The 17377-nt window shown below is 41.2% G+C and overlaps 1 protein-coding gene across 3 annotated transcripts in view; it reads left to right on the top strand.

The window, feature by feature from the left end:
• Positions 1 to 17377, top strand: part of AXIN1 (axin 1) — a 122219-nt gene that overhangs the window by 58533 nt on the left and 46309 nt on the right. For all 3 annotated transcript variants that reach the window (XM_033914429.1, XM_033914430.1, XM_033914431.1), the window contains one exon: positions 15748 to 15885. In XM_033914429.1, the coding sequence (XP_033770320.1) occupies positions 15748 to 15885 (138 nt within the window). The remainder of the gene's footprint in view (positions 1 to 15747; positions 15886 to 17377) is intronic.

The raw sequence follows: 17377 nt of genomic DNA, 5'->3' as shown, positions 1-17377 counted from the left end.
AGTTTTTGTACATAAAATTGTGGTTTCTGCGCGCTATACCCGTGTGCGCGTTTTACACGGGTGCGCTTTATCTGCGTGAAAATACGGTACTTACCTGTAGCAGGTTTTCTCCAAAGACAGCAGGCCAATAATCTCATATACCCTCCCACCTCTCCTAGGAGTTCAGTTCTCTGTTGTTTAACTTTAAATTGTACTGCTGGTCCCGTGCTTGTGAGGCCAGTGGGAAAGCACCTGCGCATGCGCAGTGGTCTGCTGTCTCCAAACATTTAAAGAGGTATACATGCTTTTTAAACTTCTGCACCAAGGCTCCCTGGATGGCGTTAGCTACATGTGAGAATATTGGCCTGATGTCCACATAGAACATCTGCTACAGGTAGTGCTTTTGCTATATCATGTCTTTGTTGTTTAAATCTTCTAGTTCTTGCCTGTAAGGTATTTTATGTATATTGTGCTAACATCATGAGTGTCATATCTGTATTATAATTATACTCTACTAGGGAAATTGAAGTAATAATCTGTGAGGATCAATACACATCAAATCCACTACTCACAGCTCTAATAATATTCAATAAATATTGATTAAATATAAATATAAAGTGCTCAAACCCAAACCATAAAACATTCGTGATAACTACAAACTTCTGGCTGTCTTATGGGACCATCATTGCACTTTATTGTCCCAGACCACTCATATCATTCTCCATTAATAGCATAACATAAAATGAAGAAATATAAAATGTTCACTTATCTGTCTGATAGAGTGGTTGATGAAAGTAAAGGCAGCCAAAAAATCACTAAAGTGCCAGTGCAATGAACAGTGCAGAAATAGATCATTAGCCAAATGACCCCCCCCCACTAAAGTGCCAGTGCAAGATCATTAGCTAAATGACCCCCCCCCCCCCCATTTGGCTAATGATCTATTTCTGCACTTTTCATTGCACTGGCACTTTAGTGATTTTTTGGCTGCCTTTACTTTCATAATCACTCTATCAGACAGATAAGTGAACATTTTATATTTCTTCATTTTATGTTATGCTATTAATGGAGAATGATATGAGTGGTCTGGGACAATAAAGCGCAATGATGGTCCCATAAGACAGCCAGAAGTTTGTAGTTATCACAAACGTTTTAGTGTCTGAGCACTTTATATTTATATTTAATCAATATTTATTGAATATTATTGGAGCTGTGAGTAGTGGATTTGATATCTGTATTATATAAATGTTCTTCCATCCTGCTTTTTATGTTGTATTACTTGTATTCCGCTGACATTTTATCATACTTTTATATGAATGTTTTTCTGTACTGTTTTAATATGTATATTTCTGATCCTATGTCATGTCATTACCAGTATTAGTGCAGGATTCAAAGTGAAGAGAGAAAGATATTGTGTAGCGACTGATGAGTAGAAAAATTATAAAGAGCAAGGCTATGGATGTATTTAAAGTAAAACTAGGAATAGAACAAAAGACAGAAAAAAAAACCCTTAAATATTGCTTAGCTTTGGGAGCTACATAGTGAGCAGAGGAGCAAAATGATGTAAGAATATCAAAGATGTTGAAAAATAATGTGGACTGCAGAATTCTGAAAATAAAAAGAATGTTAAACCTACAGGAACATCTAGTAAAGCAGTTTGGGTTTTCTTTAAGGAATATGTATTGGATAAAAATAGTAACTGTAGAAGATCAGTTGACAGCTATTTCAGCCATAAAAGAAACGATTAATGGTAAGGAAATGACATCACCTCTTGATGTGGTTTGAAGGCAGCTCAGTTGGCCTATCTAAATATTTTGAAACCTTTACCAAGTTGGAGTTTAAAGGTGGTATTAAACATTCTTATGGAACCACCCTGTAAACCAGTGGCTATGATATCATAAATTGACTCAGAGAAGTCTTGTCATAAAAGTCTACTCAGTTAGAGGAGTTGGTGAATTAAAGGTTTTATTTTCAGTCTTTCCATTTATAAAAAAATTTCCTCACAAAGTTAGGTGTTCAGGTTTTTGCATCAGTCAAGAAATCATTCTTAAATTTGTCTTATATATACAGTTAAACCTTGGTTTATGAGCATAATTCGTTCCAGAAGCATGCTTGTAATCCAAAGCACTCGTATATCAAAACAAATTTCCCCATAGGAAATAATGGAAACTCAGATTATTCGTTCCACAACCCCAAAACTTTAATACAAAATACTATACATACTTGTATTGCAAGACCTCGCTCATTTAGAACAGTCACTACACTCCTGCAGTATTAGAGAGAGAAGACGCATCGGCTCAGTTGTGATAATGTGACGTGTGTCCTTTGCTTGTTTAGAACAGTTACTACACTCTTGCAGCGCCACAAAGAGAAGAACCATCGGCTCAGTTGTGATGTGTGTATACTGTATGTACTTGTATTGAAAGACATTGCTTGTATATCAAGTTAAAATTTAATAAAATGTTTTGCTTGTCTTGCAAAACACTTGCAACCAAGTTACTTGCAATCCAAGGTTTTACTGTATATCTATATATTTGTAGAGAACCACTTATTTAGATCAAAACGTCTAATTTTATTTGGAACAAATGAACAAAGTTGTTGACTTTCACACCTTTACTCTTGAAATGGACAGAGTTGTGCCGCAGAAATGTGTAAGATAACATGTAAAGAGATTCAGATATCCCACCAGAGAAATGTTTGCCATTTACTGAGAAGGTTGAGACATTAATGCAATGTAGATGCAATATAGATGCAATTTAGATACTTGAAAATGTTAGTGCACTCACTAAACATTACAGATTTGATAAGCTGGCATAAGTGGGGTGCATACTTTGGGATAAGAATTTATAATGTTGCACTGTTTCATCCAGAGGTGGTACAATACATTTTTAAAGTATATCAGGGCAGGGGACTGGTGAGTATAAACCTGAAAGATTAAAAAAAAAAAATGAATAGCAGAAAATAAAGCAAATTGTTTTAATTGGAAAGCCAACAAGTTTCACAAAAAATGCTTAGTGGAAAAATGTAAAAGATCTTCATATCCTTGAAGCAATAGGTATAATATGAACACCCTCAAAACATCTCTTAATAAAATCATGAAAACATGAGCAGTAACAGCTTGGACTCCTTGTTATTGTACTTATGTTTTTGTTATATCTATATTTGATTGGTATGCGTGTTTTACGAGGTATTTTGCACCTCGTCTTGTTCACATAAAGATAGTTTTTCAAAGTGCACATGTAAATGCAGACCCCTTCCCAACTTTACCTTTGCTTAGTCTGGGTAAATTTATACAAATATAAGTTGATATTACATGAGTTTTCCCATATATTCAATGGACAGTTTTATGAAAGCCTATTGCTACAGGTAAAGCACTATTTTACATGTGGAAATGCTCTTGGAAATTAGCCTCCCAGATATTAAATTTTTGATTTATTGTATCTATATGTAATTTGTTGCAAGGCACCCTGGTGTACAAAAGTGGAATCATAAATAAGTTGGGGCAATGGTGCAAAGCATAGAAATCCAATTGTCCAGCAGAACAACCACCCAAAATTCAGGGCAACTCAGGCAAGATCCTGTTTAAAGGCCACCATCAGTTTGAATCCTCTTAGCTTTTTCTCAAGCCAAGTCATCATTGCTATTGGTTTGAACAAATGAGGGTTGAATTGACATTTGAAATGCCTTTTAATCACAAGTAACAAGATGTCATTATATATATCTACAGTGTGTCCACGTCATTAAATATAGGGCAATCTGTCTCAAAAAGAAGACAATATACCTAAAGAAGGACAACAGATGATTAGAATTATGGAATGATACCATATGTGGAGGTGTGGTCTAATGGTTAGAAGAGCTGCCTCAGCACTCTGAGGTTGTGAGTTTGATTCCCATTGCAGTTCTTTGTGATTCTGGAAGAGTCACTTCATTACCTCAGGTACAAAATAAGTACCTGAGGTAATGAAGTGGGTGAATAAATGGCAGATGAACTTCAAAGTAGGGAAATGTAAGGTCATGCATATAGGGAAAAAGAACCCGATGTTCAGCTACCAAATGGGGGGAATTAGTATTAGAGAGAAGTAACTTGAAAGAGATTTGGGTGTACTGGTGGATACAACAATGAAGTCAACGGCACAATGTGCAGCAGCTGCGAAGAAGGCAAACAGGATGTTGGGTATTATTAAGAAGGGTATTACGACCAGAACAAAAGAAGTCATCCTGCCGTTATATCAGGCAATGGTGCGCCCGCACCTGGAGTACTGTGTTCAGTATTGGTCACCGTACCTTAAGAAGGATATGGCAACACTTGAGAGGGTCCAGAGGAGAGCGACACGAATGATTAAGGGCATGGAAAATCTCTCATACACTGAAAGATTGGCGAGACTGGGGCTCTTCTCCCTGGAAAAGCAGAGACTCAGAGGAGATATGATAGAGACCTACAAGATCATGAAGGGCATAGAGAAAGTAGAGAGGGACAGATTCTTCAAACTTTCAAAACATATAAGAACAAGAGGGCATTCGGAAAAATTGGAAGGGGACAGATTCAAAACAAATGCTAGGAAGTTTTTCTTTATCCAGCGTGTGGTGGACACCTGGAATGCACTTCCAGAGGACGTAATAGGGCAGAGTACGGTACTGGATTTCAAGAAAGGATTGGACGATTTCCTGCTGGAAAAAGGGATAGAGGGGTATAGATAGGGAGCTACTGCACAGGTCCTGGACCTGTTGGGCCGCCGCATGAGCGGACTGCTGGGCACGATGGACCTAGGGTCTGACCCAGTGGAGGCATTGCTTATGTTCTTATGTTATGTACCTGTCTAAAATATGTAAAGCTCTTTGATTGTGTAACCACAATCAAATAAACAGTACTGAATAAACAGTATACAAGTCCTATCCCCTTTACTAGGACTTTTCAGCTAGAAAAAAGAAATGTGGAGAACTATAGACTCACTAGGAGTCTGAAGGGAGCAATTAAGGAACTGATTGGCATTCGTACTTAAAGAATGAAGAGACACCTGATGAAACTAGCAAAGCAAAAGGAAGTACCGGTATGTCTTCACACATCCCAGATTTAACCTGTGAAACCAATTGCTACAGAAGATTGTGGAAGCAAATGCTACGAGAGTTGTTCAATAATTTATCTACTTCAGTAGGAAAGAAAAGAGTTTTCAAAAAATTTGTTTTATTTTTCAATATAGTCCTCTGATAGCTCCTTATACTTCATCCACTTTTTCTGCAATGAATTTAACCCCTTTGAAAAAAATTTTTCTGTTGGACCTTCAAACCATGATGTCACAGCTTCCTTGATGTCTTCACTTGAAAACCGCTGTCCACGGAGAGATTTCTTCAAAGCTCAGAACAGGAAATAATCTGAGGGAGCCAGATCAGGACTGTAGGGTGGATGGTTCAGCTGCTGAAACCCACATTCTCAGATAGCAGTCTGTGATTGTTGTGACATGTGCACCAGAGCATTGTCATGATGAAGCAGCACGCCTGCTGTGAGTTTTCCTCACCTTTTCTCCTTGATTGACTCTCACAAAGCGATCATTGTGTTGGCGTAACTCTTCTCGGTTATGGTTGTCTTGTGTGCCATGAACTCCAGAAGCAAAAATCCTTCATCATCCCAGAAGACAGTTACCATGTCTTTGCCTGCAGATTTTTCTGTCTTGAACTTTTTTTGGGGTGGGGGATGACTTGTGCTTCCACTACATTGCCTCAGGATTTTTTTGATAGACCTAATTCTCATCTCCGGTCACCAAACAATGAAAAAAATCCACTTGGTCTTCATGGAGCATCTCCTGACAGCATTGGAGCCTCATGGCCTTCTTTGGTTTTCTTGGAACTCATCTTGCACTAACCTTGGAACATTCCCAACTTTTCATGAATTATTTTCCAAACTGTGCCTGTTGAGATGCCCATTTCTTCAGCTATTCAGGAAACCTTAACTCGTCTGTCTCAAAAATTCTAGACTTTCTTGTACATTTGTATGGAAGTTGTTTCCACAGGCTGTCCAGTGTGAGGGTCATCTTCAATGGACTCTCTACCCCACTTAAACTGCTTGCTCCAAAATTTTACTTGTAGGATGATGGGGCAGACTCACTATAAACTGCAGTCATGTATTCATGGATCTTCTAAGGCTTTTTCACTTTTTTGTGAGAAATTTTATCACTGAACAGTACTCCAAATCTAGCAGTTTCTTACTTGATTCGCATGAGTACTCTAATGACATCCTGTCTCTTCTAGATAAATTTGCTCCAAGTCAAACTAAAACCATCTCCACTCGACGACAAAAGAAATCCATGATACTTGTCTGAACTTAACCTGATTAAAAAAACAACTCTGCTCATTGGAGAGGAAGTGGAGATGGGACAACTCCCTGACTAACCTCTACTCCTATTCAAAACAAATCTCCAAAGCAAGAAACACGGCTGCCCTATATAGATTTATACGCTCCCTAAGTTCAAACCACCAAAATCAATTCAATTCACTACATTTACCTTCTGCACAAACACTTGCTGACTGCTTTACAAGCAAAATTCAGAAAATTAGAGATACATTTCATCCCATTTTACATACTACCCGCATTACTCCTTCTGATTCTATTTCTCAGACTCCAGGTTTATCTTGCTCTAAATGTTCACATTTCAGGATCCCTTCATTTCTGGAGCTCCAAAGAATAATTACTACTATGAACTTGACAGGTACTAGCACTGAGTCTATTCCCCCCCTATATCTTGAAACGTCGTTTCTCAATCTTTGGCCCTTACATACTCCACCTAGTAACTACTAGCCTTTCCTCGAGTACCCTCTTAAAACCCTGGAAAGAGGCAATCATTACCCCACTACCAAAGACTCTAAAATCAATGGAGCTGAAATCTCAAATTATCACCCTATCTCAAATCTCCCCTTTTTAGCAAAAATCACTGAAAGGGTTGTGTTCTTCCAACTCTCCGACTATGTGGAAAACACCAACGTTCTGCATCCAAACCAAACAGGTTTCCGAAAACACCACTCTACTAAGCTTTCACTTATTGTGTTAGTTACTAACATCATATATCAACTAGATCATAATAACTCTGTAGTCCTCATCTCATTAGATCTCTGTTCAGCCTTTGATACTATTGATCACCAACTACTACTCAACTGACTTCAAGAAATTGGCATTTCAGATCAGGTGCTTGAGTGGTTTAATTCATATTTTACAGATTGCTCATCCAAAGTGTCATTCAATGGTTCTTCCTCTGTTACATTTCCAAATAGCTTTGGTATTCCATAGGGTTCTATTCTTTCTCCTCTTCTTTTTAATATATTTCTGGCTCCTCTGATTACCTTAGGACAGTCCATTGGTTTTTCAATTTTTGCATATGCTGATGACATACAATTAACGCATCCGATTAATCTGAATAATCCCAATGACATTTCTATCATTACTCAAAAATTGGAAAAAATTAATAACTGGCTCAGTTCCAATATGCTTTCCCTCAACATAAACAAAACAAAAACTATGATCTTCCCAGTTAAAAATGGTCTAACTTTACCTTCTTCATCCAAAATTAAGTCCACCCCTATTGAGTCTGTTAGAACTATCAAGCTCTTGGATATTACTCTCGACGAGAAACTCTCCTTCCATGACCACATCAGTTCAGTTATACGTAAATGCTTTTATCGTCATTGCATGATACGATCACTTGCTAAGTTATTGGATCACTTGCTAAGTTATTGGATCACTTGCTAAGTTATTGGATCAATACTCTTATTCATTCCTTAGTCATTTCCTGTTTAGACTATGGCAATTCCCTTTATAAGGGAATCACAAAGAAAGAGATTAGACGTCTGCAAATAATCCAAAATATGGCCGTTAAAATTATTTTCAACACTAAAAAATTCGACCATGTCACTCCCCTTCTGATTGGAGCACATTGGCTTCCAATTGAATATCGCATCACCTACAAAATCATGTTATTGACGTTTAAAACTAAACAAACAGGGCTTCCAGAATTCATTAATAGGCTTCTTATACCCCACTCTGTTAACCGTACTCTACGATCATCCAATCAAAACTTACTTGTAATCCCATCCTTAAATCATGTCAATTTCATGAGAAATACTATTTTCTCGGTCACCACCCAACTCTGGAACTCAGCCCCAAATTATTTACGCGAGATTACTACCATGGATAAATTTAAGTCTAGCTTAAAAACTATGCTCTTCAAAGATGCTTTTGCAATATAACCGTTCTTTTAAGGATGATTCAGACTTTTCATTATCCAGTATCCTGTATTGGGTTTTAATTTTCCGTTTCCCTACCCCTTCATTTTTGGGGTTTTTTTCCCTTTCATATCATTGATTGTAGTTCTTCCCTTTTTTCCTTTTGTACCAGTTTGTTACATTCTAGTTAGTCATGTCAGTCAAGAAAGTTTGTCTCTTAATGTCTCTTTGATGTACACTTCTCCCTCCGTATTCACAGTTTCAGCATTCGCGGTTTCGATTATTCACGGTTTTTAGCTTACTGGCTCCTCCCCCCCAAATTACATCAGCTTGCATAGAGAAATCACTGATTCCCAGCACTTTCTTCACCATGTTTTGCCTCTCCTTCAGGAACAGGCCAGGTCTCCCACCATGTTATTTGGGTTTCACCATATTCACAATGGTTTTTAACAGAAAACAGCGAATAACATATGAAAAAGTTATTTGCGGTTTTTCTGTATTTGCGATTCTGTTAATCCCCTATCAGGGAATACGGAGGGAGAAATGTAATGTATTTGATGTTTATTTGTTCCCTTCATTTTATAATTTTTATTATGTAAAACCGCTTTGATTACAGATAAGGCAGGATAACAAATTTTAATAAACTTGAAACTTGAATGTTAGACTCACACTGAGCCGCAGCTGTGCATGAGTAACCTTGAGACATGTCACAACATGCATAGACCTGTTTCAACATGCTTGCTACTTTCATACTCGTGTAGATAAATTATTGAACGCTCCTCATATAACAGGTTATTGCAAAATAGTTAAATACAACCAGGTTTGTCACCCAAATTCAGTGCATCTCTAAACCAGGAATGCTGGAATTTGGAAGGGTATGGCAATCTATGGACAACGGAACACATTTATTATTTTAAATGCATTTCCTCTGAGCTCTCATTTTTCACAGAGATGTTGGCCTACATGAATTATTAGTATGGCTTCTAAAAACCACAATGGTTTAACAAGGAACTTTCGGACCTCATTAAAATGAAAAAAGAAGCATTTATCACCTATAAACATCTTGGGAAAAGGGAGGCAAAAGAAGACTATCTGGCCAGATCTAAGGCTGTCAAAAAGGCAGTCAGGGAAGCCAAACTTCAAACAGAGGAAGATCTAGCACGGAACATTAAAAAAGGGGACAAATCCTTCTTTAGGTACATTAGCGACAGGAAGAGAAACAAAAATGGAATAGAACGCCTTAGGCAATCAGATGGAAACTACGCAGAATCTGATATTGCCAAGGCAGAACTGCTAAACGAATACTTTTGCTCAGTATTCACCTGTGAAGCACCGGGAAATGGTCCACAACTGCAAATAAGAGATAGCCAAAATGACCTGTTTCGTGATTACGAGTTTACACCTAGTAGCGTCTACCACGAACTTTCAAGACTCAAAGTAGACAAAGCCATGGGGCCAGACAATCTACACCCCAGGGTACTCAGAGAGCTGAGTGAAGTTCTGGCTGAACCACTATCCGTACTCTTCAATCTTTCCATGCGCACGGGAAAAGTACCCCTAGACTGGAAAACAGCTAACGTAATTCCACTCCACAAAAAGGGCTGCAGAACAGAGACAGGAAATTATAGACCGGTGAGTCTCACATCCATAGTGTGCAAACTCATGGAAACACTGATCAAACAGGAACTTGACAAAATTCTAGACGAAGAAAATTTACGTGATCCTCATCAACACGGATTTACCAGGGGAAGGTCCTGCCAATCTAATCTGATTGACTTCTTTGATTGGGTGACCAATCATCTGGATGCCGGTGAGTCCCTTGACGTGATATATTTGGACTTCAGCAAAGCTTTTGATAGCGTCCCACACCGCAGGCTGTTGAACAAACTAAAATCGATGGGATTAGGAGATACATTCACTACATGGGTAAGGGATTGGCTAGATGGTAGGCTTCAAAGGGTGATGGTAAACGGTACCCCCTCCAAAACGTCAGCAGTGATGAGTGGAGTACCTCAGGGCTCCGTCTTAGGGCCGATTCTATTCAATTTATTCATAGGAGATTTGACCCTAGGACTTAGAGGAAAAGTATCACTGTTTGCCGACGATGCCAAACTATGCAACATAGTTAATAAAAGCAGTGTGCCTGACTTTATGACGCAGGACCTAAAAAAGCTTGAACAGTGGTCATCAACTTGGCAGCTAGGCTTTAATGCTAAAAAATGTAAAGTAATGCACCTAGGCAAAAAAAATCCACACAGAACTTACACACTAAATGGTGAAACCTTGTCCAGGACCACGGTGGAACGGGATTTAGGAGTGATCATTAGCGACGACATGAAGGCTGCCAATCAAGTGGAGAAGGCTTCGTCCAAGGCAAGACAAATGATGGGCTGTATCCGTAGGGGTTTTGTCAGCAGAAAACCTGAAGTCATAATGCCACTGTACAGATCCATGGTGAGACCTCATCTCGAATATTGTGTTCAATTCTGGAGACCACACTACCGAAAAGATGTGTTGAGAATTGAGTCGGTTCAGCGAATGGCTACCAAGATGGTCTTGGGGCTCAAGGATCTCACGTATGAAGAAAGGTTAAAAAAACTGCGAATGTACTCACTGGAGGAGCGAAGAGAGAGAGGGGACATGATTGAGACCTTTAAGTATATTACTGGGCGTATAGAGGTGAAAGATGATATCTTCAGTCTTACAGGGCCCTCGGTAACCAGAGGACACTCGCTAAAAATCAGGGGAGGGAAATTTCGAGGTGATGCTAGGAAGTACTTCTTCACCGAAAGGGTGGTCGATCATTGGAACGAGCTGCCTCAGCGGGTGATTGAGGCCAGCAGCGTGTTAGAATTCAAGAGAAAATGGGATATTCATGTGGGATCTCTAGGAGAGTAAGAATCAGGGAGTGAATCATTGGTATGGGCAGACTCGATGGGCTATGGCCCTTTTCTGCCGTCAATTTCTATGTTTCTATGTTTCTATTCTTAAGTGCTATAAATTGCTAATGTAGGTGTTTTATTTTGTAGCTAGGTAAAGAGGGCACAAATATTAGTATATGTTGCAGGCCTGTGGAGTTGGAGTCTGTAAAAATATACTGACTCTGACTCCAGCTTCAAAATAAAAACTTACATCATTATAATATATGGTAAATTTAGCATTTTTTCTTATCAAAATAATTTTTATTGGCAATTAGCAGGAAATATTAACAAATTTGCATAAGCCAAATTATATATTTGCCTTAGATCTAAAGTACTGGTAAAATATAAATTATACAGATATTTACCAATACATTAGACACAGAACAATAGGAGTCAGAATTGGAGTTAAGATGGTAGAAAAATAGAGGCATCAGAGTTGAAGGTTTGGTGCCTTGGTTTACTGGTGTTTTGCACCATATGTTGTATTGTTTGGTACTTTTCTCAGTGAAATGTACATTTGTATCACTTAGAACAGGGATGCCCAAAAGGTCGATTGCGATCAACCAGTAGATTGTAAAGGCAACGCGAGTCAATCATGTTGCCTTCGCATTCTACCTGCTTCCCGACGCAGAAGCGCCAAGCCGACCAGCCTTCCCCACCCAACGTCAATTCTGATGTCAGAGAGGAAGTTCCGGGCCAGCCAATCACTGCCTGGATGGCCCGGAACTTCCTCTCCGACGTCAGAATTGATGTCGGAGGTGAAGGCTGGTTTTTGCATCGGGAAGCAGTGAGAGCTTGGGGCGGTGGTGGTTTGGAGGCCTGTTTCCCGATGGCGGCGGCAGTGGCTTGGGGGAGGGCAGGGAGAAAGAAAGAAAGGGGGCAGGCAGGGAGACAGAAAGAAAGAAGGGAAACAGAAAGAAAGAAAGGGGGCATGGAGAGAGAAAGACAGACAGAAAGAAAAGGGGCCAGAGAGACAGAAAGAAAGAAGGGGGCAGGGAGAAAGAAAGAAAGAAAGGGGAGGGGACAGGGAGAGAGGAAGAAAAAGTTGGCAGAGGGAATGAGGTCTGGAAGCAGACAGCAGGCTGAAAGAAGGGAAGAAATATTGTATGCACAGTCAGAAGAAGAAAGTGCAACCAGACTTATGAAATCACCAGACAACAAAGGTAGGAAAAATGATTTCATTTTTCAATTTAGTGATCAAAATGTGTCCACTTTGAGAATTTATATCTGCTGTGTATATTTTGCACTATGGCCCCCTTTTACTAAACTGCAATAGCGTTTTTTAGCGCAGGGAGCCTATGAGCGTCAAGAGCAGCGCGGGGCATTCAGCACAGCTTCCTGTGCTAAAAACTGCTATCGTGGTTTAGTAAAAAGGGAGGGGGTATATTTGTCTATTTCTGTATAGTTGTTACTGAGGTGACATTGCATAGAGTCCTCTGCCTTGACCTCTTTGAAAAAAACCCGAAATATAAATGATAATTCACATTTTCTCTGCGTACAGTGTGCTTTGTGGGTTTTTTTTATTTTATTGTTGGTAGATCATTTTGACTTGGTCATTTTAAAAGTAGCTCGCAAACCCAAAAAGTGTGGGCACCCCTGACTTAGAAGTCGTCAGCACAAAAAAGCTACAACAATTGAATGGAAGATACATATTAGGTGAAGTAGTGTTTTTCCAGTAATCCAGTACCGTATTTTCACCCATATACCGCGCACCCGTGTAAAACGTGGACACGGGTATAGCGTGCGGGGAACACAAATTTATGTTAAAAAAATTTAATATAGCGCGCACACGCGTATACCGCGCATGCTAAAACCTCCTCCCGCCTACTCCGATCCAGCATCCTCCCCCCCACTCGCTTACCCGCGTTTTACAACTTTTTTTTTTCAATCCGATCCGGCATCCCCCCTGCGAACCGGCATCCTCCCCCCCACCCTGTTCGCGTCACCCCCCTCCCCCGCGATCCTACATCCCCCCCAGCACCGCAAAACATCTCTTACCCGATTGGGCACCGGCACCGGCATGCGCAAATGCTCAAAGCCTTCTGGTCTCGCTCTCTCCGAGATTATCTCGGAAAGAGCGAGACCAGAAGGCTTTGAGCATGCGCAAATGCTCAAAGCCTAGTCCAGCCCGGCGCAGGAAGAAGGAAGATCTCTCCCGCACAGCACCGCCCAGCCCAGCCCAACCCAGCCCAGCCCAAACCAACGAGGGAGGATCTTCGGGCACTGGCACTGGCACATCCTGTGCATTGGTGCTGGTGCCGGTGCCCAATTGGGTAAGAAATGTTTTGCGGTGCTGTGGGGGATGTAGGATCGCGGGGGAGGGGGGGTGACGCGAGCGGGGGGGAGGATGCCGGTTCGCAGGGGGGATGCCGATCGGATTGAAAAAAAAAAGTTGTAAAACGCGCTCACGCGTATAACGCGCAAGGTTATGCATGGTTTGTAAAATCGTGTATAACGCGCGCGTTATATGCGTGAAAATACGGTAAATCTTATTTTCTATTTTTATTTTTTTTATTTTTTTTTTTATTTGATCAGTTTTTATTGTTAAAACCTTTTCCTGTCCCCTCTACTGTCTTTACCTTTTGAACCCCACACTTTCCCTTGTCTTTTATCTCCCCTCTTCTTTGTTCATGTCACCCCAACCTCCCCTCTCCTTCATATAATAGCCTAACTCCATCATACTTCACTGCTGCCATCCAGCTGAACTGTGTCTCTCTGAAGACAGGGATGCTTATTTGGCTTTTATCAAATCATATTCCTTGAATTTACTCATAAGGAAAGGAAACCAAATAAAATTGTCCAGCAGTTCTTCGAAACATGCTGATGCTTTGCATCACCCTTAATTTTGACCATTGATTATGACTTCTCCTTTTTTGATGAGCTCCTTTGCCGGATCTTGGCATATGGTAGCCTCAGTTGTGGTTACATGCAGGATGTTCAGCTCTTTCTGAAACATTTTAGATTTATTTTAATTTTTTTTTTTAAATAGGAGGGAAAGGTAGAGAGCTGTGAGTTTGTAATTTCTAGCTGCCAGAGAGAATTTCACATATCCTGTGGTGTCTTTGTCGTGGGTGTGGGTGTGAATATGTTCGTGTGCTGAAAATTATGCTTTTGTAATAGTCTAATCCCATTTATTTATGTTTCTGTTCACATTTTGCCGTAAAGTAAACATTAAAAAAGTTTATCCAAAACACTAGGTTTGTATTGCGCAGTATACACCCTTAATTCTCAGTATCTGCTGTCATCTCCAGCCAGTCTTATGTTAGTGGCATACTGAAGTGGCATGGAAAGGGTGCCAAGAGATGGAGGATTGGCACAGCTCCAATCATGTCAGCAGAGTTACATTTTGTATAATATGAGGTCCAAAACAACACAGATAACATTGTCACTTTATTTTTGCAGATATTGACGCTTGACCAAGCAATCTTTTTATCAGGGTCTGCCCACAGCAGGTTTAGCATAATAATATTCTGTTAAGTGGAATACTTGGTTATGACTGGTTCCATAGTAATTTTGAATTATACAGTGTTTGCAACAAAGTATAACAGTGTATCGCAAAATGGGTGCCACGAGACAGCAGGAAGGAGGAAAGGTGCCGGCTGACTGCCTTGTAGCGAGAGGCATATCCTGTAGGCAGTCAGCCGATGCCAGCGCCTCTCTTTCTTTCCTCGTGTCTTCCCTTCAAGCACCTCTCATTGGATGCTCAGGGCCTGTCTGGAGGACTTTCGCGCATGTGCGGACGTCGACTTGATGATGTCACGCATGTGCTTGATATCATCACATCAACATCCGCGTCCTTCCGGATGCCTCGAGCCGCGGTCATCACATTTAGTGTGTTGTGGCTTGACAAAGTTTGCGAGGGTGACAGGTCAAAAGCGCGCGCCGACAAAGGCGCGCCAACAACCCAGCGCAGACAATTGAGCGCAAGGTGGAAGCGCGCCAAAGAAAAACAGTATTTTAAGGAGCTCCGACAGGGGTGTGTGGGGAGGAACCTCCCCACTTTACTTAACAGAGATCGCGCCGGCGTTGTGGGGTGTTTGGGGGGTTGTAACCCCCCACATTATACTAAAAACTTCACTTTTTCCCTAAAAAAGAGGGAAAAAGTTAAGTTTCCAGTAAATGAGGGGGGTTACAACCCCCCAAACCCCCCACAACACCGGCACGATCTCTATTAAGTAAAGTGGGGGGGTTCCCCACCAACACCCCCCGTCGGAGCCCCTTAAAATACTGTTTTTCTTCAGCGCGCTTCCGCCTTGCGCTTAGTTGTCTGCGCTGGGTTGTCGGCACACCTTTGTCGTCGCGCGCTTTTGTCTATGAACCGTTTGCGAGACACTGGAGTATAATAATCACATAACTATAGTGTTCTTTGCCTGGAGGTTTGAGCACATTGGCAGATTAGTTAACACATCTGAGGTAGTGGCACTTTGATACATATTCCAAGATGGAGAACTTTCCTAATTTCTGTGAACTGTTCTCCCAATATCCATTTACCCACATTGCTCTTTTCTTTCTCCCTCCTGTATTCCTCTGGTTCACCTCTCTTTCTTTCATTGCCTCTTCCTCTTGCTCTCATTCTGCACTCATATGCTGTGTTAACCTAAGCATTTTGCTGCTGTTCTAATAGCAAGTGTGTTTTCTGCAGCGTACAGACAGAGCGCCAAAGGATATCCACGTGGATCCTGAAAAGTTTGCTGCGGAGCTCATTACTAGGTTGGAAGGAGTATTGCGGGATCGGGAAGCAGAGGAGAAGTTAGAAGAACGTCTTCGACGTGTGCGAGCGGTGAGAAATTTCCTAGTTACGTTTAAAAAAAAAATTGTTGCTGTAGTAATGTCAGTGGTAAATTCTCCATTATTAATGGTTGCACTAAGTAGGAAGTGTGTTATTTGTTATTTTAATCTTTCAAGTTCATGTATGCAAGTAGTAAGTTACTTTTATATTAACTGGTTTCAAAGAATGCAAGTTCTTGTTTGGTATTACTATGTAGTTTGCTGTCTCCATCTTGGAGCCTTTCTTGTGGAGTGGAATGATGTTAGCCGTCTTCCAGTCCAACGGGACGTTACCCGTACTAAGGGAGAGATTGAAGAGCGCGGATAGCGGTTCCGTCAAGATATCACACAACTCCCTGAGCACCCTGGGGTGTAGGTTGTCAGGCCCCATTGCCTTGTTAACCTTAAGCTTTGACAGCTCGCAGTAGACACCACTGGGTGTAAACTCGAAATTACTAAACGGGTCATCTGCATCAACCCTTGTCTGTAGCTGAGGGCCGAGTCCTGGCGCCTCACGGGTGAAGACTGAGCAGAAGTATTCATTTAACAGTTGCGCTTTTTCCGAGTCCACTATGTAGAAGCGGACTCGGAAAAAGCCAACTGTTAAATGAATACTTCTGCTCAGTCTTCACCCGTGAGGCGCCAGGACTCGGCCCTCAGCTACAGACAAGGATTGACGCAGATGACCCGTTTAGTAATTTCGAGTTTACACCTAGCGGTGTCTACTGCGAGCTGTCAAAGCTTAAGGTTAACAAGGCAATGGGGCCTGACAACCTACACCCCAGGGTGCTCAGGGAGTTGTGTGATGTCTTGGCGGAACTGCTATCCGCGCTTTTCAATCTTTCCCTTAGTACGGGTAACGTCCCGTTGGACTGGAAGACGGCTAACATCATTCCACTCCATAAGAAAGGCTCAAAGATGGAGACAGCAAACTACAGACCGGTGAGTCTCACATCAATAGTGTGCAAACTAGTGGAAACTCTAATCAAACGCCAATTGGATACGATCCTGAAGGAGGAGAATCTACGGGATCCCCATCAACATGGATTTACTAAGGGGAGATCCTGCCAATCCAACCTAATCAGCTTTTTTGACTGGGTGACGAGGAAGCTGGATGTTGGGGAGTCCCTGGACGTCGTATACCTGGACTTCAGTAAAGCATTCGATAGCGTACCACACCGCAGGTTGCTGAGCAAGATGAGTTCTATAGGATTGGGCGACACATTGACGAAATGGGTTGGGAACTGGCTTGGAGGTAGGCTTCAGAGGGTAGTGGTGAACGGCACCCCCTCCGAAATGACGGAGGTAATCAGTGGAGTGCCGCAGGGCTCGGTCCTGGGCCCGATCCTATTCAACATTTTTATAAGAGACTTGGCAGAAGGGCTGCGAGGTAAAATAACATTATTCGCCGATGACGCCAAACTAAGCAATGTAGTGGGTAAAAGCACAACAGACATAAATTCAATGTCCGAAAACATGATGCATGACCTACTCCTAATGGAGCT

This window comes from Geotrypetes seraphini, chromosome 11, assembly GCF_902459505.1.
Source record: "Geotrypetes seraphini chromosome 11, aGeoSer1.1, whole genome shotgun sequence".
In the NCBI taxonomy this organism is placed as follows: domain Eukaryota; kingdom Metazoa; phylum Chordata; class Amphibia; order Gymnophiona; family Dermophiidae; genus Geotrypetes; species Geotrypetes seraphini.
The sequence above is the reverse complement of the archived record's forward strand: the minus strand, read 5'-3'. Positions and strand labels throughout refer to the sequence as shown.